This window comes from Pseudophryne corroboree, chromosome 6 (genome assembly GCF_028390025.1).
Source record: "Pseudophryne corroboree isolate aPseCor3 chromosome 6, aPseCor3.hap2, whole genome shotgun sequence".
In the NCBI taxonomy this organism is placed as follows: Eukaryota; Metazoa; Chordata; class Amphibia; order Anura; family Myobatrachidae; genus Pseudophryne; species Pseudophryne corroboree.
The window spans coordinates 377308698-377334692 of record NC_086449.1 but is presented as its reverse complement, the minus strand read 5'-3'; the positions used below and the strand labels follow the sequence as shown (position 1 = coordinate 377334692).

At 41.4% G+C, this 25995-nt stretch overlaps 1 protein-coding gene and 2 long non-coding RNA genes across 4 annotated transcripts in view; 1 reads left to right on the top strand and 2 right to left on the bottom strand.

Annotated features, from left to right (window-relative positions):
- Positions 1-25995, bottom strand: part of LOC134932379 (carboxypeptidase A2-like) — a 233040-nt gene that overhangs the window by 49372 nt on the left and 157673 nt on the right. The window contains exons 6-10 of the mRNA XM_063926750.1: positions 23011-23109; positions 16920-17030; positions 16572-16662; positions 2250-2449; positions 1293-1377 (exon numbers count right to left, since the gene is read on the bottom strand). Of these exons, the coding sequence (XP_063782820.1) occupies positions 1293-1377; positions 2250-2449; positions 16572-16662; positions 16920-17030; positions 23011-23109 (586 nt within the window). The remainder of the gene's footprint in view (positions 1-1292; positions 1378-2249; positions 2450-16571; positions 16663-16919; positions 17031-23010; positions 23110-25995) is intronic.
- LOC134932380 (uncharacterized) overlaps positions 1-25995 on the top strand; it is a 206224-nt gene that overhangs the window by 153397 nt on the left and 26832 nt on the right. The window contains exons 3-4 of one of the 2 annotated variants that reach the window (XR_010179339.1): positions 6468-6552; positions 7159-9079. This is a non-coding gene — a long non-coding RNA (uncharacterized LOC134932380). Of the gene's footprint in view, positions 1-6467; positions 6553-7158; positions 9080-25995 lie in introns of those variants that run through there. The other variant, XR_010179338.1, reaches the window with a different exon arrangement.
- On the bottom strand, positions 17813-18400 carry LOC134932381 (uncharacterized). Its single transcript, XR_010179340.1, has 2 exons — positions 18244-18400; positions 17813-18061 (listed from the first exon to the last, which is right to left on the bottom strand). It is a non-coding gene; the product is annotated as an uncharacterized LOC134932381 (long non-coding RNA).

The following is a 25995-nucleotide window of genomic DNA, read 5'->3' as shown; positions in this document are numbered from 1 at the left end:
TGACAGGAAATGGGTGTTACTGGGCGGAAACAGGCCGTTTTATTGGCGTGTGGGAAAAAACGCTACAGTTTCCGGAAAAAACGCAGGAGTGGCCGGAGAAACGGGGGAGTGTATGGGCGAACGCTGGGTGTGTTTGTGACGTCAAACCAGGAACGACAAGCACTGAACTGATCGCAGAAGCCGAGTAAGTCTGGAGCTACTCAGAAACTGCTACGAGGTGTGTAAGCGCAATATTACGAATACATCGTTCGCAATTTTAAGATGCTAAGATTCACTCCCAGTAGGCGGCGGCTTAGCATGAGCAAATCTGCTAAAATCCGCTTGCGAGCGAACAACTCGGAATGACCCCCAATACACAAACAAATCCTGAAATATATCAGTGTCTTTTCTTCAACAAATACATCTTACTAACTTTGGGGCTCAGTTACATTTGGATGTAAGTCATTCTTACGACACACCTCTCAGATGTAGCAGTACACGTCCGCGCTGATAGGTGTTACTTTCACACTCCACCTGAAATGCTTTTAGAAAAGTAAGCAAGTATGCTATTTTGTAACTAAACTACTGGTAGCATGCATGAATACTTGAGAAATGGGTTGTGCCATGTTACAACATTTTAAATGCTGTGTTAAAGCATACCTCCCAATTGTCCCGATTTTTGTGGGACAGTCCCGTTTTTTGGGGACTGTCCTGCTGTCCCACCCGCAGGCCACAGTGTCCCGTGTTGTTGGTGGTGGTGGTGGGGGGTAGTTGGGCCGCTTAGGAGAGCAGCGGTGAATAGATGTCTATTCAGTGGAGACAAGGGGGCAAGCTAACAGCCCACAAAGTGCTGTGGAAGCCCTCTCAGTGACGGAAATGAGACCACGCCCCTTTTATATGGCCACTCTCCCGTAGTCCTGCATCAGCATTTGAAAATATTGGTAGGTATGGTTAAAGTATTAGAACACAATTATGGGGATGAGCCCATAAGAAACCATCCATCCTATTGTAAATGCATTTTTTTTTAAATATTTATTTGTGAATAAAAAAACACTCCCCCAATAGTCTTTACAGATCAGTGTTATTATAAGACTTCACTGTACGTCATGTGAAACGGTAGGAAAGAGGTAAGCACATCAACAACAAGGCAGCACTGGGAAAGGAAAGTTTTGAATACAAAGGTTTTTTACTTTTTGATTGTACAAAAATACAATACAAAGGGTAAACACAGTACCCCACAGCACCCGTGTGCCTATAATTCTAGACCTATTATTAAATAAACAAGGTTAGGGTTATGTTACATATTTACTTACAGATCGTAGAGCAGATTGTTCCAACTTTATACTCAGTGCCATACAGAGAGCTCAGCGCACTAGCAGCAGCTTTGCCAACATTATCCTAGAAAGATAAAAATAAATATGCATTTAATAATTGTTAACATTTCCCAATTAGTGTCTAACATACAGAGATAACGACGGGATGTAGTTATGTGTCACAATACAGACGCCGGAATTCCACCCCCTTACAGTCCCGACAGTCGGCATGCAGAGTAACAGGGACTATTCCCACTCGTGAGTGTCCACGACACCCATAGAGTGGGAATATAACCTGTGGTGAGCGCTGCAAGCCCGCAAGGGGCTTTGTTCCGTTCCCAACCGCCAAGCATCTGCAAGCCGGGGATCCTGGCGTCGGTATGGTGACCGGCGGTCTCCTGACCACCGGTCACGCATACCCAACCCGTAACAGCATTGCTTTCTCATGATTTTCCACAGATTCATATATGGTGGCGTCCAACCCCTTTGGCTGGAAAACTGAGCGACACGGCCAAATTAAGGCTGGTGGGGGCCCTGGGGCAATGATGTTGTGGGAGGCACCACCAGTAAAAGTGATGGCAAACTCTGAGCCCCACCCTGTTAACTAACACACACACTACCTTACACATACATACACACACTAACTGACAGTGCGCCTCAGCAGCAGCACAACCCACCATCAAACACACACAATGCCTGACTGCGCGCCGCAGCAGCACACTCGGCCAGCTCAGCATTAGTGTCTTGCAGGATTTCACTGCACGATTTTGAATGACTGCTGTACACTGGGGAGCTCCTCTGTGGCCACCACCAGAGACGGACTACTCTGCTCTGCTTCACACAGCAGAATGTGGGGGCCCCGGAATGATCTTTTCTGTCTCCCCTCCCTTGATCCTCCCAGCTGAGTGATGCCCAGGTATTGGGAAAGTAAGATCAGTCAGACATATACTAACTCACCAGTTCAGTAAAGTCAGCAGGGTTGGTGCACTTGTATCCATAAGGGAAGAGAATTAACTGGGAGTAGCTGTGAATGCTCACAACACCTTTGATATTGCCATGTCTCCTAATAAAGTCTGCCATGGTCTTTACTTCCAACTCCGACTCAGCTCTAGGACCATGATATGTATTAGAGCAGGGATCAGCGCTGGCTCCAAGTCCTGCAAGGAATTCATATGTGAATATATGTTTGTGTTTGTGTGTGTGTGTGTGTGTGTGTGTGTGTGTGTGTGTGTGCGATATATATATTATACATTAAGTGTTCACAAAGAGAAGTAAGTACCAGCCTAAGGGCTGCAGCCCTCCAAGGTAAAATTTGCCAACCCGATCTGTGTCCGTGAAGCCAAATGCAGTCTGTGACTGCACTGGCTTCATTGTGACTGGCAGTGACTTCCTATTGGAAGTCCTTTCTCTCAGTCACAGACACACATGGCAGTCCCATTGTGTCACAATCCTGATTAAAATAATAACGTTTGGTGACTTACCTCTGCCATCTGTCCTATATCCTGCATGTTTTCTGCTCACTGGGAATACAGCTCTCAAGTTACATAAATTGCCTGAGTGCTGAGTTCTGGGAACAGAGACTTGCTAATGAGCTGCATCTGTGCTGATTAACCTTCTGTATGAATACTGAATTCAGCAAGTCTCTCGATGCTGTGCCTACACAGCATTGTCCATGTTACCATTATGTTACATGCCTTCCTGACTCCAGTGGTCAACAGATACAGTCTCCCTGGATGAGTTAAAGGGCCATCACTGCCACTGCATCCTGGCATCTCCAGACTCACTGGAAGTGATCCAGAGAGACAGTCCTATATCCCTAGCAGCCTTAGAGACTCTGCTGGGTTTTTGCCAGCTTCCAGTTCACCGCTGCGCAAGGTAGCGCACCATAGTATCTGGAAAATCTGCCACTGCTGTCTACAATATTGCAGTATCCATTGTGCCGACACTGCACTGTACAGCATATGGAACCCCCATTGTGCTACCTCAGCTGCCCAGCATCTGGAAACAAGTGTTGCCGACATCCTCAGCATCAAGTATTGCTGACATCATCAGCTTCGCCTACAAGCATTGCGGACATCCTCAGCTTCAAGTATTGCTAACATCCTCAGCTTCGCCTACAAGCATTGCCGACATCCTCGGCTTTGTGTACAAGTATTGCTGACGTCCTCAGCTTCAGCTACAAGCATTGCCGACGTCCTCGGCTTCGTCTACAAGTATTGCTGACATCCTCAGCTTCATCTACAAGCATTGCCGACATCCTCGGCTTCGTATACAAGTATTGCTGACATCTTCAGCTTTGTCTACAAACATTGCCAACATCCTCGGCTTCATGTACAAGTATTGCTGACAACCTCAGCTTCGTCTACAAGCATTGCTGACATCCTCAGCTTAGTCTACAAGTATTGCTGGCATCCTCAGCTTTGTCTACAAGCATCGTCGACATCCTCGGCTTCATCTACAAGTATTGCTGATGCCCTCAGCTTCCTCTACAGTCATTGCTGATGTCCTCAGCTACGTCTACAGTTACTGCTGATGCTCTCAGCTTTGTCTACATTCATTGCTATTGTCCTCAGCCTCATCGACAGCTATCACACTGGTTCCAGCCAGTGATCTGTGACTTTCCTGCATTGCTGATCCTCCCAGCATTCCGTTAACTCACCAGTTCTCACGTGACTCTCCATTAGGTGACAACCCAGCTACCCATTGCACTGGTGGCTTCCACCACCAGTGTTCCAGTACCCATAGCTGGTCGCCTTTCCTTATAGAGTATACTGCCTTACTGCCATGTCTTGATGAGCGGATCATTCATTAAGCCAGCCCGATTCTGTCCACTGCACTCAAGACCGAACCCAGTGTCCAGTACTAGTCCGGGTTCTCAATCAAACTCAGCCGTGACACATTGGGAGGAGTTTCCTCCCTCTGGGACTGCCAAACCAGGCTGTGATTATTAGAGAGCTGACTTCCTGTAGGAAGCCACTCCCTGCCTTTCGCACAGCCCAATCTGGATTCTGTGGGCTGCAGCCGATGTAGTCCATAGAAGCCGGGGTTTTGCACATATGCAGTCGCACTGCAGCATCTGCGCATGCACTGGTACCAGCACCTGCTGGATCCATTGCGCAGGTGCCGGGGCCAAAGCCTGGCTGTCGGCTCTCTTCTCCGGGTATGGGGGTAGCAGCAGCCTCCCTATGTTTGGTAAGTAGGAGCAGCTGCTGCTGCTGCAGGCCCTCACAATCCTAAACTGTTTAAAAATAATTTTGATCCTTATTTGTAGTTTGTGTTAAACAAATGGTCTTTTGAGTTTTTGTAAATTTATATACACAATAGTGTATGTGGTTATTCAAGTCATATGCAATTTCTCATGAAAATAATAACCTTTTCATTTAGGTTTACATGTTACAAAAAAAGGCTTTCATTACAATAAATATGTTATTTAGAAAATGTGTGGAGTTCTAAGTACATTTAGATATTTATGATTTTAAGTATCCATGTACAAGATATATGTGGTTGTTGTTTTTTTTACAAAAAAATTATATGGTGCCCCCTCCCCCCCCCCCCAAATTAATAAAGAAATAAATAAATAAAAATGTCACAACCCCATCACATTTAAAAAAAATCAATATATTAAAAATTACAGTTATAACTAAGACAATTTTTTTAGTGTTTTTAAAAAATAAGTATATTGGTTATGCAATTTTTTTTTTTGTTAAATGAGCAATTTTGTATTGTAAGTAATGAAATATCATGGGTGCTGCTAGTGATGTGGTGCCAGAGCTGGCTGGCAACTTTCAGCCCTGGGTGCAACACAAAAAAAGGGCCCCAGCTTTTCTAAAAACATAAACTATGACAGGAAAATGGGCATCATATGTGTGTGTACAGCATAGATATATACAAATATGGCTCATCATTTTGCAGAATTCCATCATCCTTTATCTAGTTTACGATATCGTATGATTGATGCTGTACTTCCTAATGTGCGGGGTGGCAATAGAGCCTTACAGTCATTACGCACTGAAGCACTGTGGATACACTGGTTAAATGTTATTGCTCCAGGCGGTCTCAATGAAAACATTTCATATGCGAGCTTATGGGGTTACATTTTTTCAGTATAGCATGTTAGCCTCTTAGTATTGAGATGGTGAACATTTGGCTTGATAATAGTTAATAGCTACATAATTACTGCCAGAGATGCCTTTGCAAGTTGGCTATTTAATTATAATAGTCTTTTGTGGCAATAAATAATTGCAACATTTACACCTTTCACATCATGATGGAGTATGTAGTAAGCATTTGCAGATTTACGGTTTTGTGATTTCTGTTTTTTTCAGTACATACAACATTAAGGGCTGTGTAGATGTTTTTATTGAGTGTTTGTTTTGTTATCTTATGTAAGATTTTTATACATTTGTATCATTGTATTTTTGCAAAACTGAATGTAATGGTGATTGATTATGGTGAGTGATCTCAGCTGTGTCTTCCCTTGACCTCCTGCTGGTGGCGGTTCCGGTATGAATGGTCGACCATGTTATGGTCGACAGTCATTAGGTCGATCACTATTGGTCGACATGGACACATGGTCGACACATGAAAATGGTCGACACATGAAAGGTCGACGTATGAAAAGGTCGACATGAGTTTTTTAACTTTTTTGGTGTCGTTTTTTGCGTAAAGTGACTGGGAACCCCAATTAGTGCACCGCGTCCCCTCGCATGGTGCCTTCGCTCCGCTACCGCTTCGCTCGGCACAGATTACCGTTCCAATCGTAGTCCGCGTGGATCGTAAAGTATGGAAAAGTTCCCCAAAAGAAAAAAAAGTAAAAAAACTCATGTCGACCTTTTCATGTGTCGACCTTTCATGTGTCGACCATTTCCATGTGTCGACCATGTGTCCACGTCGACCATGTCAATGTCGACCAATAGTGGTCGACCTAATGACTGTCGACCATAACATGGTCGACCATGTGAACGGATACCCTGGTGGCAGGGATTGACGTCAGCAGGGATCACTGAACACAGTGTGGCTGGCTCTCCTGCCCGGCATCTTATGTTTTCTCCTGTTCATGTGTATGTCTATAAAAAAAGGTATGTGATTTTGTTTTATGTATTTTCCTGATGACAATTTGAGAGATAAATTGAAACGTTGAAAGCTAACTACTTTCTCTGTACTTATTCATTGAAGAGTCTGAGTGCCGTACCTTGTGGAGATTTGTACATGGATTGCTTGTGAAGGCACCAACACAGTCAACGGAGTAGACACTGAGAGAGTGAGTACTCCGTCAAGGCACCCAGCTATACATTTCTAAGCATTTGAATAAGGAAATTCAATTTGATGCCCTTTAACAACAGTTTTTACCTGTTTCCTGCATATGTATACAGCTTCAAGTAATTTCTTTGGAATATAAGAGTGACTAATTTTCTCAAAGGCAATATGGCAGAAGGCGGTGATCCGGCAGGATCTACAGTGCCAAATGTTTAGTTCGCTATAGGGGATATGTATACCTTTTCAGAGTCTGAAATTGAATATATTCTTTATAATACTGGCATAAACGATAAGAATGAAACTACCTCTCCTGATATTATCTATAGGGACTTATTGCGCCTTAAGAAGAAGGAGATAGACTTCTTTTTACATGGGGTGTCATTGAGTGACTATTATAAAAGCAAAAAAATCCCCCGTGGTTTTCGCAAACTAAACTGTCCCACCATAGAACTCTTTGATCCTCAATTTTGCAAACATTGGGTCGGTATATTGAATCGCTGTTCCTTCGACCTTATGGTCTTAGTAATAGAACAATCTACAAAAGAGTTGCAGCATATTAAGGAGAAAATTTCCACCTTTGAAACCACTCATTTATCTACTTTAACACTAGATCAAAGCGTTGACTGGATGGACCGGCTTAAACAACAATTAGCAAGTTATAAACGAGACCTTCTACAATTTAAAAAGGAGAAGCACATGAAAGTGGATAATGACTACGACATCCACACGGTCTATAGATGGGTTGCAGGTAAATACCCTAATGAACAACGCCGTCCTTTCTTTCAACGCAACAACAGAAGACCATTGAAATCTAAGCTCTCTCGATTTGACACCGACTCCTCTAACGATAATGAAGGGTCTAATAGTGAAGGTCAATATCGTGATTATAATGACATCCCTTTAGGGACTGCTTCACGCCAGGGTCCAGCTATACCCGCAGGAAATCCCAAAGGAAATGCACAAGATGTGGCAAGGGAAACAAAAGAGGTAGTCAAACGTCGTGGTCGTCCTCCAGTGAACAGGAGAACCTAATATTTATTCTGCCCTCATATACCCTGAGTGATAGTGAAACCTCGCTGTTATCTAAGGGGCTTTCATTCATACCAAGTCATGGATTTGATGAATTTCAATGGAACACTGAAAAATATGAACTGGCAAGGAATCTTAGATTAAAGCAGTGGTTTCCAAACTTTTTGAATCACGGCGCCCTAGAGTATCAGAATTTTTTTCACAGCACCACTAGGCCAAAAATTTCTTATTGAGAAATTTAGAAAGAAATATTACATTAAGTAGATAGCGTTTATATGTCATCCTTAGGGTCAGTTGTGTGGTGAGGGACAAGATTTGCTTCTGTTTGGCCATGTATTTTATGACTGGCAGCCACCAGCACTGGTTTTGCCTATTATATTGACCATGAATAATTTTAATTGGTCCTGGACCACCAACCCCTGCAAGTGTCCCGAGGCAACCCAGGGAGCCACGGCACACAGTTTGGGAGCTTCTGGATTAAAGGAACACTTTGGGACTAATGACTCTATGGTAACTATGATCCCTAAGCAGTTAAAAAAGTTTAAACCATGTTCTAAGTTTGACCCTATTTTTGGTAACCACAGCATTAAGACCTTTATGCGTATGCTTGATACTGAAATTCACACCACTGTTAAACAAAAGGTGATTCATCCTTATTTAAGACCTAGAGAACAATAAGCATTGAAATCTTTGTCACAAAATGCTAGTCTTGTCTTCCGCCAGGCTGATAAGGGAGGGGGGATAGTCCTCCAAAATTGGCAGGACTATAACTCCGAGGTACTACGTCAGCTTGGTGATGAAGATGTGTACATTAAATTAACGAGTAACCCTACGAGTACATGTAAACAAATATTGATTGATACATTATCAGTAGCATTAGATTGGGGTCTTATTTTGGAAGAGGTTTTTGATGTATTAATTCCTTCTTTTCCTGTTACACCAATTTTCTATTCCATCCCGAAGATCCATAAAGGGTTAAACCCACCACCGGGTCACCCTATAGTATCGGCTCGGGGCTCTGTGCTCCAACCAGTATCCACACTTCTAGATGCCCTATTACAACCATTAATACAAAGAGAAGCGTCATTCTTGCTTGATACAACAGCATTTTTGAAGATTCGGAATGTAACTATGGAGGATGATAAATATTGCCTTGTTTGTGTAGATGTAGTTAGCCTCTATACGTTTCTCTACCACATTCTTTGGGGCTAGAGGCTCTGGATCGATTCCTGTCTATTAAAAGTGAGTTTTCTAAAGAAAAAAAAAATCTAAATTATACTGCACCTTTTTGAATTGTTTTTGCATAATAATTTTTTTCTGTACAATAATAATTTTTATTTGCAAGTGAAAGGCTGCGCCATGGGCAGTTCTATGGCGCCGGGCTATGCCAATATTGTCATGTTTCTCATTAAAAATGATCTGTTTAGCTCTAATACTGACATTTCTTCTCATATAGCACTTTTCTCCTGTTTTATAGATGATTTATTTATTTTATGGCATGGTCACATCTTAATACTACAATCATTGATTGATGTCCATAATGTCTCATTATTGAGTCCTATTAAATTCACTTATGAATTTTCTAAAACTTCGGTAAATTTTCTAGACGTAAAAGTGACGCTGAATAACCATAATTTACAGACTAGTTTATATATAAAGCCTACAGATAGGAACACTTTTTTACAGGCACAAAGTTACTATCCACGTGGCACTGTGAATAGTTTACCACCGTCTCAAATGATCAGGGATCCATAGGATCAATAATGTGTTTTTCATTGCAGAAAAATAAATTGATTGTCTAATCAGTAAGTTTGTATCTAGAGGTTATAACAAGACTTCCCTTTTAAGGGATAAAGCAAAGGTTTTATCTATGGAAATGGCATTATTGCTGAATAAACCTGAACAACAAAATAGCTCCCGATTACGTTTACCATGGGTTAATAAATACCATACCACTACTCATACTGTTCGTCAGGTGGCTAAAAAAAAACTGTCATGTTATTCAGAGTGACTCCACCCTTCATCTTCAGGATTATACCTTAATGCCTTGCTATGCTCGGGGACACAGCCTGAGGGATATTTTAGTCAAAACAGGCACCCGGCTCACTATGGGTAAGCCAGGAATATTTGGTTTTATGAAGAATGGATGCTTCAAATGTACCTGTGTAACGTGACAGTTTCTTCTAACTGGCGATGTGTTTAACCATCCGCACACTGGCAAACCTTATAAGATTTGTCACCACTTTACTTGTAACTCAAGTTACGCGATATATCAAATAGTGTGCCCATGCGGATTAAGTTATATTGGTAAGACTGAATCTAGGTTTAAAGAAAGGATGTGTAATCATAGAACTGCAATTAGAGCTGCATTAAATACAGGAACTAGTGATCAACCTGTGGCTCGTCATTTTGCTGAATTCCGTCATCCTTTATCTAGTTTACGATATTGTATGATTGATACTGTACTTCCTAATGTGCTGGGTGGCAATAGAGCCTTACAGTCATTACGCACTGAAGCACGGTGGATACATCGGTTAAATGTTATTGCTCCAGGCGGTCTCAATGAAAACATTTCACATGCAGGGGCACAAACCTATAGTATGCAGACGGCAGCACTCTGTATAAAGAAGACGAATGAGGCAGATGTAAATGCAACGTTTCGGTGTTTTTAATCCACCGTCATCAGGCAAGTACTGTACTTGCCTGATGACGGTGGATTAACAACACAGAAATGTTGCAGTTACATCTGCCAAATTCGTCTTCTTTATACAGAGTGCCGCCGTCTGCATAATCTATATATAAGGGTCTACCCAAAAGCATGTACCCAAAATCAACAACCAGCTCCTCCTCTAATTGTAAATCAATTCCCAGTTCTGAAAACACCACTTTTCAACTTCCTTCCCCTTAGAACTCGGAACTGTAGCGTGACTGTCAAGTTGCTCACCATCCTTCTGTCGCTTGCTGCCACTTGCACTATGATTGGTGGGGCACATCACTGGTGGATAGCTCCAGTCATCAACCATTCAGTCTATGGAGACATCCCACCACTGAAAATGTTAGAAAGGTCTGGTCATCCACCAAATAGCAGCAAGGCAGCACAGATGTGTGGACACATCTGGCAGACAGTAGACGCCCTCCCGAGCTGTTTACCCTTTATGTCCCTCTGCCCATCTCTATAGCTTTTATTGTGGCCCCATCTCCATCTGTATACCCATCATCTACACTTTGGAGGAGGGGGGCTGCCACTGCACACGCTGCCTTTAGAGGAGAGCCCCTGAGAGCCTGGTCCCGGCACCTGCGCAATGGATGTGGCAGGTGCCGAGACCGGCGCATGTGCATAACCAGTGGTGGGGGCTGCTGCCCATAGAAACTGGGTAGAGCTGCCCGAAAGGCAGGGAGTGTGTTCCCACAGGAAGTCTGCAGGAAGTTTAATCATAAGCCCATACTGGCAGTCCCAGAGAGAGAAAACACATCCCATAGGGACTGCCTGCCCTGTAGGAGACTGACAGGTAGCACTTAAAATGGGAATTCACTGCCAGTCACAGCATAGCCAGTGCAGTCACGGACTGCAAATGGCTCACTGAGGTGGCAGACTTCACTTGGGGGGGCTGCAGCCCTGCAGCTCATAGGTAAAATCTGCCACTGGCCTGCGGCTATCTGCACCCCTTCCACCCTGGGCCTGCTGAGACCCACCTGTGTGTGGGGTGTATGTCAGGATGGTGTAGTCGCAGGTGTTGTGGTTTGGGATGTGCTGCCTGCTGAGGTGCATTCTGACTGCTCTCCCAAGTAGTTGAAAGTCCTGTATGGCATCGGTTTGGGAATCCAAGAGCCTGATGAAATTGTCATGGAATCGGTTGTTTTGCTTCCTGCATGAGTACCAAGGTGTCTTCGAATCTATTGTTTTAGTCCCATATTTGGGCCAAGCTGCAAGAAATGTCCAAAAGATGGTGGATTTGTGCTGTCATGTTGTAGTTTTGCCTGTGTGCCATTTTGTTTAACTTGGTGATTTGACAGACTTGTGTGGTCAGCACGGACAACTGCTGAGTTTGGAAGTCCATCATGTTCTGCCAGTAACCAGGGAGTGACGGATCAGGAGGAGTGGTAGGGGCTAATTGGGCTGGTGTTGGTAGCATTGGTGGAGTGGCTGGTATTGGTAGGATGACGGGATACTAGTTCATGGTTACCATGACATCTTCCCACACTACAGCCGGAGCATCCAACACTGCTTCCCAAGCTTCTTCAACATTGGCATCAGAACCTATGATAGACATGTGTGTAAGTATTGTTTTCTATATGTAAATGTTCTACATAACAAAGGCCGTGATGTAGAGGGAGCCAAGTTTGTAAAATGTTAGTATTTACCACAAAATTCGGACATTTTGCAAACTCAGCAATGTAATGGCATCTGAGCACATGCAACGGTAGGTGTTTTCTACTCTTAAAGAGAGCACTCGGTAAAAAGTCAGATCCAGTTGTTTTCCTTATGTTAAACATACAACTCGGCTGATGTAATGGAGTCCGAATTTGGAAATCTCACAATAAAACATCTCTACAAAGTTGAACATAAATAGACCTGTTTTTTTTGGGGGGTGAGAAGGCGGAGGTGTGAGTTGTATTTGTGAATGTTGAAAAACAATTACAAGTACACAATTACAGCATATTTTAAAACAAATAAAAAAAATTAACATTATTTTTAAACTTATAAATCAAGTAAAAATACTTTTAACTCTCAAAATAGTCCATGCACTGTACATGTCATTTTTGCCCATTTGCACATTTTTCACTGGAAAATGTGTCTGAGTCACACATGGATATATTAGTACGCACAAGCAGCTTTCGCTGATTACAATGATATGCAGCATGTGTAATAGCAACTATGGGCCTAATTCAGTATTGCAAATTCTGCTAATTAGCAGAATTTGCAATCCTTTAGAGAGCATGCTGGGGGTCGCCCAGCATGCTGACCGGAGCCTCCCCACATTGAACAAGTAGAAATTTGAATGCATCTCAATTTCTGCTTGTTAGCAGAAACTAAGGAAGCCTCCTGCCAGCGCAGCTTAGCTGCGCCCGCAGGAGGCCCGCCACCATCTTCCCGATCGCGGTGGCTGCGTGTGACATCATGCAGCCACTGTGATCATGACCCCAACACCCTCCCATTTGGCCGCCTCCACCCCCGTTCACGCCGCACTGCCCCAGCAACGATCCATCTCCTCGCTGGAAACGGAGCGTTGACCGCCTCCACTCCCCCTCCCCTGCCTCTGCCTGATTGACAGGCAGAGGTGATCGCATTTTCTGCAGGCACGTGCGCAGGATGGCCGCTGCGCTTACGCCTGTATCTTTTTCTCAATAATTCCGGTTGGATCGCACACTGTGATCCAACCTGAATTAGGCCTGATGTCTGCATATAAAATGTTATGCTACACTCAGTAGTGTAACATAATTTGGTATGGCGATAAGGCCACTGTTCCACACAGAATATAGGCATGCTGCATATCATTTAAATCAGTATAAGCTGTGCGTCCTGGAGTACTGGGGTTTATTAAGGGTGTGTTGGTTTAATCATGGGACATTTGGGTGCCAATGGGTAACGTTCTATCACTGTGCAACTGTTAAAATTACAGACACTTTCCAGTTGGTCTAAAAAAGTCGGATCTGCTTTGCATTTCGAGCGTAAAAGAGGCATACCATTACACTGACCGAGTTCCAGGAAAAAGTTGCAAATTTTAATGTCTGACTTTGTGCATTTTTTCCAGATGCTAAACTCGGCTCCCATTACATCCCGGACATAGCATTTTTTATAAGTTTGTTGTGTGCGTAAATGACTAAAAATACTAATATTGCAACCCAAATCACCAGTGTGATTGTGCACATAATTCTACAGTGTATATATTTTATTTGTTAATATATTTTTATTGTATTTTCTATTTTAAACCTTATCCCATATAATATCTGATAAGGATATTTTTAATCAAAAACACATTAGAAGTCATAGCCCAACACATAGGGTTGGGTATGTATACCGGCGGTCACAATACCGATGGCGGATTCCCAGCTGTTGGATGGCCGGCTGGGGGGCAAGTGCAACAAAGTGGGAATAGTCCCTGTTGTCCAGCATTCCGACCAGCGGGATTCTCAGATGCCGGTCACATAAACGCAACCCCAACACATATGTGTTTTAAAATCACTTTTCTCTTTAATTTCTAATACAACATTGATACATAATTATGTATGAACTACCTTTACATTTTTTAATAAACACATTCCTCTGACGATGGATTTGTTGGTTATTCGTTATCTTTTAAGTGAACCAAATGAAAGAGTAAATATGATACCGCGTATGATGCCCTAGGACTGCAGCAGTAAGACTCAGTGGTCCGGTATCATATTTACCCTTATGCAGTGCCAGCTATATACTATTACCTCATTTCTTATTTTTAAACCACCTCCTTGGATGGAGATTAAGTGTAAATAAAGTATCAGCCAATCAGCTCCTGTCACTTTTCAAACACAGCCTGTGACATGGCAGTTAGGAGCTGATTGTCTGGTACTTTATCTCCATACACTTTATCTCCATCCAAGGCTTAGTAAACAGACCCCTATGTTGGATGAAGAATTGGAGCATGCACCTACTAGCCTCTTCCTCCACATCACTGAGTTGTTGCCTTGAGGCCAGTCTTGGAGATGCTATGGGGTGCTGTGAATATAAATGTAATTAAAGTCCATATTGCTTTCACATATTGCTGATAAGGTATGCAATACAAAAAAAAAATTTGCAAATCACATATAATGACCAGCTGTATCATATATGTATTTTAAATAGTGTAAAAACTGGTGAATTCCCCTTAGCAGATGTAACTACATCTGTTGTACAAATGCTCGCGACCAGGGTTGAAATACCAGGTCGCTCATCCCGGTATTTCAACCCTTGCACCTTTCAGACAGAACCTGAACACGGGTTATGCGCGCTCATGTGCTAATAACCCGTGTTCATAGGTGGTGGTCTGAAAGGGGTATTATTAGGCCCTGAAACCCAGACTATGCCAAACCTGCATTATCACAGTTTAAGGCTACAAAAAAAAAAATGGTGGTGGGGGTGAGAGTGGAAGAGAGGATATCACCTTACATAAACAACACAAAAAGTATTGAAACAGACAATTCAAACAAGTTCTGAGCTGTAACTATACCCAACTCTTTTCCTGGTCCCAAACAAACAAAAAAAAATACAAAAATAAAATATGTTTTTTTTTTAAAGAAAAAAACAAACTATTTACACAATAATTATAGTAACTGCTACCCTATATTGAACCCTGCATCACATTACAATGTAAACAAAATTAGATAGCATATTAAAAACATTATACCTGACACAACATTAACAAATACAGGTGCAATGAGAGGAAGAAAACAACTCACCAGGATGCATGAGCTCATTTGTGCCCTGTACATGACTTCATCTGGTATCAGAACTTTCGGGGTCTCTTCATATTCTAGGTGATTTGCCTGATATGGTGAGCCTCTCCCCGTTTGGTGTGCAGCTTTGGCCTCCTTGGACATTGTAGCCTTTACCCCCTCTTAATGCTGCGGAAGCGCTTCTGGCAACTCTGCTTAATAGGTCCTCCACAATTCACTGCAGCAGCAATAACACAATCCCATAATCTGGTTCTTCTTGCAGGCATAAACACAGGCAGCCTTACACCCAAATAGCTGCTTGTGGTGACTCGTGACCTCTGTCACCAATGCCAGATTCTCCTGGAAGGCAAACTTTATATTCACCAGTTTTTGTATTCCTTCTCTGGCTGGTCTGGTTGTCAGAATCCCAATGCTGTCTGTGTCCTGGGGATGAACACATGCAGCCACCCTAACCTCTATCCCTGACATACTTCTAACGGATTCAGTATGATTTACTGGCGGACGGGATGCCGGCTGTCAATATCCCGACAGCGGCATCCCACCCACGGGAATGCCGGCAGTGGGGAGAGCGCAGAGAGTCCCCTTGCAGGCTCAGTGCACTCGTCAGGAGTGGGAATAGTTCTGTAGTGCCTGTATTCCGGCTGTCGGTATTGCCGGCTGTGGGGATTCCAGCATCAGTATTCTGATCGATGAGATCCCGACAGCCGGCAAATTTACCGCATCCCCTTCTAACCACCTGACTCCCAACACAGAACACAAAAATATAAAGACAAATACAGTCCTCTACTACAATAACAGCACATACCCCACAGACACACAAACAGAAACACTGACAAAATACAAAAAAAAAAACAATAACAGAAAAGTGACACAGACTAATAATAAACAAGACAACAAAGATGACAAGACTACTTATACAGTACTCAAAGTTCAGCACTCAGTAATCACAAAAACCTAAATTCACCAACACACCAGCTTGCCTGCAGTCTCCTCTCAACTCCTCTGACTATACCCATGAGGTCCAGACGGTTTGGGGAGTATATATAGTATAAGGCTCTGTGACACTTTCTACCAATGGAAAAATGTTTGAAAGCGTCTTCCACGACCACTCATATTTTGCAAACACAGACCGGAACAATTTCATATTTGCAAAGCACAGACTGAACTCAACTCAGCAATTTATGGGAGTGTTTGACCAAACTCAACTATAACATGGAAAAAAAACACGATTACATACACCATTGAAAACACAATCCAGAAAACACGACTAATAGTAGATTTCCATGTTTGACTTTGAAAACGTGACCTGTGTTTGAGCGACCACCAGCTTGATTACTCTCAACAAAATACAAATCTTAGTAAATGTACCCCTTATACTTAGATTATCAGTTTTTATGAGATATATTTTTATTAACTTTTAAAAACACTTTTTTTTCTATGTGAAAAAAATGTGAATAATAAATAATAAATGTAGCAAAAAAATAAGCAGGTCTAAAATCAGAAAACTCAATGTAGGGGAAAAAAAATATTTGCTGTTAAGTGATTACAATGAATAGGGTCATTGGTTTTAACACTAAAAATTACCCCCAAATCCTGCATCCCAGTTTCTGTTGGGGTCAGCACCAACACAACCGCTACCGCTATTAATAGACCGGGTTTTGCGCCACATACGGTCCTAATAAAACAGAATAACATTCAGAATAAGTAGATAAAGTAACATGAATTCGCAACATCTCTGGTAGGTATAACATCATGACATAATAAAAGTTTTATAAATAACCTTTACAGGTATTACTATATACAAAATATACTTTTACAACATTTTTGTTATTCTGTAGAATAATGCACAATATTATGATTAGGCTAAACTCGTAACACTATATTCAATGAATATATTAGTAACAATGCTAACACTCAGAACGTGACACTTACTGATGAGTGTGAGAATGCATATCCATCAGGGTTTGCGACAATCAGGAGAAACAAATCATAACTGTTCAATAGCGACGTTACAGATGCATCTTTCCCATAGTCAGAAGCAAGCTTTAAGAAGAAGATTAATACTCGTAGGCAAAGCAATAAAATTGACATTCAAATAATTCAGCTCAGGAATGACTAAAGCTGTTTTTCACATTAATGTTGTCATTTTCAGAGTTTCATTATCTTTCTTATAACCTTTGTCATACGCACACGCAAGGGATGTTTCTGCAGCTGACCGATTATTTATTTATTTATTTGTGTATATATATATATATATATATATATAGTAGCATATCCTTCCCCACCTGTGGCTCAGGTGTATGCGGCAAAGGAAAAAAGGCGGCACTCCTCAGGTGAGGAAAAGGCTTGATGCCTTGAAACGTCGTAAGCCTGCCATGTCTTTTTATTGCCATGAACACGTTTGTCCTGTTTGCACCTTGATTTGAATACAAGCTTTAACAAAGACCTTGGAGTGCCGCCTTTTTTCCTTTGCCGCATACACCTAAGCCACAGGTGGGGAAGGATATGCTACTGTATGATTTCCAGGAGGGCACCCAGGCATTTATTCTGCTACATTGAGTGCCGGATGTGTTCACTAATATATATATATATATATATATATATATATGACAAGAATTACTCTCCCACTGCGCTATTTCAAATAAAACACTAAAATTAATTAATTATTTGGCTGCCTGTATCCTCTAAGTTCCCTGTTAGGAGGAACTAAATGTGTGAAAATATGAAACGAAATAGAGGAGATGGCGCCAAGGGAGTTATATCAACGCCCTACTTAAAAACGGACCCTTACAGTACTCTCCGGATAAATTACGTCAGATAACAAATACTAACATAAAAATTTATTAAAACAACATATAAACCCGACACAAATGTTCATAAGTATACAGAGTTGATACATTTACATTTGTCGCACAATTTGAACAATCAGTTTGTAGTGATGAGGAAAAAGCGTAGATATATCCCTACGATTTCCTCCTTCTCCTTATTGTAGATTCGGAGGTAACGTCAGATAATAGATAGATAAATAACCCAACGCGTTTCGTCTTGTTCCAAGACTTCATCAGGGGTAAAATCTACAATTGTAGAATAATAAGTCAAAACAAATACATAGCAATAAGCATCTTACACTCACATATAACATGACATATTGGTATCAAAAGAACATGACATAGCAACATGAGGAGGAAAACAGAATAAATAACATGAAGAAAGAGGAAAAAAGAGAACCAAAAAGCACAGGTTGTGAAAAACATACCTCTTCATTTCAGAACATATTGTCAGCACATAAAAGGTCATTCAAAGATGTATGAACAACGTTTCAATATTTCAATGGGACTTGATTGATACAGCGAGGACCATACCTAATTAAAAAAACGTTTAATAACCTTTATTAATTAAAGGACACTTTTTGTTCAATTAGGCAGAGATTGGGATTAATCCAATGGAACAGCACATACCTCATATATCATCAGCTTGAGTCTGACATTCAGATATTCGAATATGGGGAAGATTCATATGTGTATAGAATCTAACTGGTTCACAAGCATAAGGAACCTAATAAATTGATTAATTGGGTATTAATTATAAGAACACCTTTGAGTTCATAAATAGACCCCTATCTAATTTTGACACCCATAATTATAAAAATTCTGGTATCATTAATGTCTGATCACTAATGAACAGATCTCATGACTAACCCGTGTGGTTTCTCTATATGATACAGAACAAAGCCACAGCATTGGCTATAACAAACACCAATGTTACCACTATACAACGATCCTCTACTAAATAATCTGATTATAACCAGCCATTTATTCATATTTGGAAAACCCAGGACTAATTGTATTAACCATCAGTATAGTGAACCCACATGATATCTTTATTAGGGAAACCCATACTTTATGGACGGTATCACTGATCTATGATCGAATAATTCAAACAAATTACTCAAAGTGCTACCCACAGGGGGTGTAGTTCATTAGTGCCAATCATTAAAGAAATCTCTATAATATAGCACATACCTCATCGTCAGCAGCTTGAACCTGACACTCAGAGACTCAGGAGTGAAGGCAATTCAAATGGGTATAATGTCTAACCAATTTAGAACATGTGGTAGACCTGGTAAATTAATTGGGTTGATATCAATTAGACCATCCATTAAAGTACCAGTATGGTACAAAGAGTTCCCACCCCATGGAGAAACAAATACTCCTTTCACTTAGTAAGGGGAAGATCTATTAACTATAAAAATTATATAAGTGAGTGTATAACTCATACAACTTAGTTTCATATTCATGAATAAATCTGTCATATTTATATAGTGAATATATATAATTAGTGCATATCATATACTCTTTAAAGAATTACATTTATAAATGATTAGTGGTTAACCAGTCAATTAAATACATATAGTTGGTACAAAGTGTATTCTAATAAATAGGACCACTTTCAAAGTTGATGTTTCAGCAGATAATATTCTATTGTAAAAACAAAACCTTACCCTCCAGTAGTGCAGTGCTGACAGCCAAGTCTCTGTATAATGAGGCATTGGACCTGATAACCACCCTTTATAAAGGGAAAAGTGATTCACTATATAAATATGACAGATTTATTCATGAATATGAAACTAAGTTGTATGAGTTATACACTCACTTATATAATTTTTATAGTTAATAGATCTTCCCCTTACTAAGTGAAAGAAGTATTTGTTTCTCCATGGGGTGGGAACTCTTTGTACCATACTGGTACTTTAATGGATGGTCTAATTGATATCAACCCAATTAATTTACCAGGTCTACCACGTGTTCTAAATTGGTTAGACATTATACCCATTTGAATTGCCTTCACTCCTGAGTCTCTGAGTGTCAGGTTCAAGCTGCTGACCGATGAGGTATGTGCTATATTATAGAGATTTCTTTAATGATTGGCACTAATGAACTACACCCCCTGTGGGTAGCACTTTGAGTAATTTGTTTGAATTATTCGATCATAGATCAGTGATACCGTCCATAAAGTATGGGTTTCCCTAATAAAGATATCATGTGGGTTCACTATACTGATGGTTAATACAATTAGTCCTGGGTTTTCCAAATATGAATAAATGGCTGGCTATAATCAGATCATTTAGTAGAGGATCGTTGTATAGTGGTAACATTGGTGTTTGTTATAGCCAATTCTGTGGCTTTGTTCTGTATCATATATAAAAACCACACGGGTTAGTCATGAGATCTGTTCATTAGTGATCAGACATTAATGATACCAGAATTTTTATAATTATGTGTGTCAAAATAAGATAGGGGTCTATTTATGAACTCATAGGTGTTCTTATAATTAATACCCAATTAATCAATTTATTAGTTTCCTTATGCTTGTGAACCAGTTAGATTCTATACACATATGAATCTTCCCCGTATTCGAATATCTGAATGTCAGACTCAAGCTGATGAGGTATGTGCCATTCCATTGGATTAATCCCAATCTCTGCCTAATTGAACAAAAAGTGTCCTTTAATTAATAAAGGTTATTAAACGTTTTTTAATTAGGTATGGTCCTCGCTGTATCAACCAAGTCCCATTGAAATATTGAAACGTTGTTCATACATCTTTGAATGACCTTTTATGTGCTGACAATATGTTCTGAAATGAAGAGGTATGTTTTTCACAACCTGTGCTTTTTGGTTCTCTTTTTTCCTCTTTCTTCATGTTATTTATTCTGTTTTCCTCCTCATGTTGCTATGTCATGTTCTTTTGATACCAATATGTCATGTTATATGTGAGTGTAAGATACTTATTGCTATGTATTTGTTTTGACTTATTATTCTACAATTGTAGATTTTACCCCTGATGAAGTCTTGGAACAAGACGAAACGCGTTGGGTTATTTATCTATCTATTATCTGATGTTACCTCCGAATCTACAATAAGGAGAAGGAGGAAATCGTAGTGATATATCTACGCTTTTTCCTCATCACTACAAACTGATTGTTCAAATTGTGCGACAAATGTAAATGTATCAACTCTGTATACTTATGAACATTTGTGTCGGGTTTATATGTTGTTTTTATAAATTTTTATGTTAGTATTTGTTATCTGACGTAATTTATCCGGAGAGTACTGTAAGGGTCCGTTTTTAGGTAGGGCGTTGATATAACTCCCTTGGCGCCATCTCCTCTATTTCGTTTCATATATATATATATATATATATATACACTGCTCAATAAAATAAGGAGAACACTTAAACAACACAATGTAACTCCAAAGGGCCCTACACACTGGCCGATCCGCCGCCGAGCTGCCCGACGGCGGATACGGCTGACGAGCGACCCGGCGGCGGGGGGGGCAGTGACGGGGGAAGTGAAGTTTCTTCACTCCCCCCGTCACGCGGCTCCATTGAAGTGCAGGCAAATATGGCCCAGCCGACCTGGGACCAGCAATGAACGAGCGCAGGGCCGCGCATCGTTCATCGCTGGAGCCTCCACACTGAAAGATATGAACGAGTTCTCGTTCATTTATGAACGAGATCGTTCATATCTTTCAAACAAATCGGCCAGTGTGTAGGGCCTACAAGTCAATCACAATTCTGTGAAATCAAACTGTCCACTTAGGAAGCAATACTGATTGACAATCAATTTCACATGCTGTTGTGCAAACGGAATAGACAACAGGTGGAAATTATAGCAGTATATATATATATATATATATATTTATTTATTTATATTTTGGAACCCCTCCACCTAAAAATCCTGATTGACTTTGTAAACAAAATGTTGAAAAACGCTGTTGACTGCTATTTCCCATTCCTGCACATCAGACCTTGGGGATCATTCCGAGTTGATCGCTAGCTGCCGTTGTTCGCAGCGCAGCAATCGGGCTAAAAATCTGCATTTCTGTGCATGCACTTCAATGCACACGCGCGATGTACAGGTACAAAGGTATTTGTTGTTTTGCACAGGTTCTAGCGAAGTTTTCATTCGCACTGACGGCCGCAAGAAGATTGACAGGAAGGGGGCGTTTCTGGGTGTCAACTGACCATTTTCAGGGAGTGTTTGCAAAAACGCAGGCGTGGCTGAGCGTTCGCTGGGCGGGTGTATGACGTCAAATCTGGACACGAATAGGCTGAAGTGATCGCAAGCGCTGAGTAGGTTCAGAGCTACTCAGAAACTGCACAAACTGGTTTTGCAGAGCTCGGCTGCACATGCGTTCGCACTTCTGCTAAGCTAAAATACACTCCCCAGTGGGCGGCGGCATAGCGTTTGCACGGCTGCTAAAACTAGCTAGCGAACGATCAACTCGGAATGACCCCCCCTTGTACATTACTTAAATATCAATATTAGGATAATTTACCTTTCTAGTGTTTCTGTTGTATAGCATAGTATATTGATATCATCATTTAATTAAAACCTATTTACAGGGTATCGTTGCTACGGTAATCACTGTTGCTAGGCAGTGAAACAATGGGCGTCATTCGGAAGTGGTTGGAGTTGCTATCACTGCTGCTTACATAGAAGCCGCAGAGATAGCTCTAATATCGTAATGTAGCAGGAGGTGTCACGCCTCATGCTGCATTACTGTTCCGAACTGTATTCAAGGATGCAGTATTGTATCTTCCCCGGCACTATCGGGTGGCTGTGTGACCCAAGGAAAGTGCAAGACAGCTCAAGCAAATCCCACCTAGAGGCCAGGAAATCTCCATCCTCTGACGGAGATCCTGGACTCGTCCCTCCCCTGCAACGGCAGTGACATGCCTCCCTGCCCCAAAATTGCATCAGACTGTCAATCACTGACAGTCTGATGCCGTAGTGCGACCGCCGTCACAGACCCAAACTGCACATGCACAGTACGGATCCGGCACATGTGCAAAGGACTGATGCAAAGTACTGAACATCGGTACTGTGCTGCATGAGCTGTTACTTTATCCACATCTGAATGATTCCAATATGTGAACATAATAATTATGTAGAGCCCTTTTCTACACCTTGGCATGATTTATCCAACTCAAGTTAATTTGTTGCAGATGACAATTACCTTGTGTGCAGTCCACAGGGCAGTAGCTTGGGTGACCCACTCACGGGAATGAATGCCAGCATCAACCCAAATAGCAGGACGATTGGCGCCAGTGCTGAACTGTAATGTAAATACAATACATTTTTAATGTAAATAATTACATAGAATGTAAGCAGGTAAGCAGAGCCCGCTTCCCTCATGTGCCTGTACGCCTCTTACTTAACCTATCTTCTTTTCAATACTCCCTTTGATGACACCAAATCCAGCGGCAAACGCCGACTTTGCATGGGGCAGGGGGGGTTCCAGAACTGGGTGGAGCCAAGCACGGGGGTGGGGACTGAGGTGACCCAGTGTATGCTGGGTCCGTAAAACTAGTGTGTGTGTGTGTGTGTGTGTGTGTGTGTGTGTGTATATATATATATATATATATATATATATATACCGTATATATACACACACACACACACACACACACACATATATATATATATATATATATTCACACACACATAGCATATTAAACATGCATACATATATATATATATACATACAGTTCACGTATATATACGTATATATATGATATATATGTGTTTGCTTATATGTATGTATATACATGTGTACATATGTATGCACATGGATATATATGTACTATAATTAAAATAAAGTAAACTTTTATTAAGAACTTACAAGTGCCACCAGGAAGACAGCAGGCTGCAGAGGACGCTAGACAGCCATTAATAATGTGGAGGGGGTGTTTCTAGGTGCTCGGAAACCCCCCCTGTGTGCGACACTGCCAAATCCTCCTCGGTTTTCTGCAACCCTGATACTTATTTCAGTGCTGTTTACTGATGTTTATATACCATGTACTTGTCCTATATTGTATTGAATTGTAAGTTACTGTCTTCATGTTTTGCCTATTTGTTTACTCTGTAATTGGGCGCTGCAGATCTCATGTGGCGCCATATAAATAAAGGATGATAATAATAATAATATATAGGTTTTTTCCATTTTTTATTGCTTTTTTATTTACATATTTTGTGACAGGTGCCTTATTTTTGTTTTTCACAGCTCCCAGATATCACAGCTCCGAGTTACATGCATGTGAGCATACCTGTGTGTCCCAGTAACACACATGTGAGCATGCGTGTGTCTTGTTTATTTTATTAATATTTTATTTTAGAATAAAGTAGCCCCTTAGATGTTTTAGCAGCCTCTCCTGAGCCTCCACAGCAGCCACGGATGGGGCAAGTTGAGTTTGGGTGAGTTCGGTAAAGTACTAAACACGACTACTGTGCAGTAAATTTTTTTGTTACTGAGCTCCTGCCCTAGTGGAGCTTACCACTCTACAGTCCAAACTCATTTCATACTATAAGTAGGACTGTGGGAGGATGCAATGCTAACCTCCGTGCCCACAGCATGCCTCAGCCTGGCAAGCCAGACATCTTCCTCCATACTGGGCCTTAGTCAGTAACTGTTTGTGCCTCACAGGAGCTTCTGGCCCATCTAGTGCTGCAGTGCAATGGAAAGCTGATGCAATGCAAGACCACTGAAACTTTGTTCTTCTAACACCGTGAGGTCTTGCGATAACCCTACGCAGCCCTTAGAAAAAGAAGATCCCTGTACAACAAATGCGCATCTTCTAAATAAATAATCCCAAAATGTGGAACATCAATAATAAATCAAAATTAAGGTTGACTAATTGGAGCCATTCATTTGAGTGAGTCCCTAACATGAAATAATTGAGAAGAACCTCTCTCTAATGCTCCGGCAGAAAACATCACGTTTACCTCTCCAGCAGTTGCGCTGGATTATGACTCAGTCTCTTCTGAGTCACATTGACTTCGGCCACAAATGTGGTCTCTCCCCGCTTTATTTAAAAACATTTTGGCAATTTCCATTTCTACCTTTGCGGCTAGTTTTCACAAATCTGTTTGATGTTGAAGCTTGCTTCATATCTGCTCTAGGCTTTGATTTACACCTAGGATCAAGTACAGCAGCACCCCTGGACTTACACAGCATAGGCAGCACCCCTGGAGACTTACACAGCACAGCAGACAGACAACAGCACCCCGGGACTGATAGGGCAGAGGGGCAGCACCCTATATAGGGCAGCACCCCTGGAATGATGTGGCAAAGAAAAGACGTGCAAAATGGAATTGCCCTTTGGCCCTCCCATCCACCCTTATGTTGTATAAATAGGACATGCACACTTTAACAAACCAATAATAATCTGTCCTTGCACAAACTGGCTCTACAGTGGCATGATGTCGTCCTCATCCTCAGATCCCCCCACTTTAGTGTTTGCGTCCTCATCCTCACAGAGAAATAATATTCAAACAAACAAAACCACATCATTTAGGTGTCAGTGGACTGCTTATGCTATTACCCAAAGTTTCTGAACTTGACAATGACTTATGATGAATGTGCTGCAGGTGACTTATAAGGGAGGCTGTTCCTAATTGGCTAACGTCCATACCCCAACTTATTAGGTATTGACAAAGGCAACAGTTGGCTTGACACCTGTTGTCCGGATTTGTGGAGAAATAATTCCACAAAATAGAGGTGGCTTTTTTGGTATTTTGCCCAGGCATGACAATGGTCTTTTTCATCCCAATGCCAACAACTGTCTCCACTGGTGCCTTATTCAAACAAACCACATCACCATCAGAATCCTTATCGTCAACTTCTTCTGCAGTGCCAGCTACACCCATATCCTCCTCATCCTGGTGTACTTCTACAGTGACATCCTCAATCTCAATATCTACAACTGGACTGGCGGTGCTCCTCCCAGCACTTTTAGGGGGCGTGAAAATGGTGGTAGGAGCCTCCTCTTCCCATACAGTGTTGTGAAGGTCAGGCCTAGACATCACAACCGCAGACAGTGCCAGCACCCCTGTATTTTCACAACACCCCTGTAATTTTACAGCATACAAGACAAGGCCATGTACATAGATTTTCACTGCACCCTAGAATTATTACAGCATACAAGACAGGGCCAGTGTACAT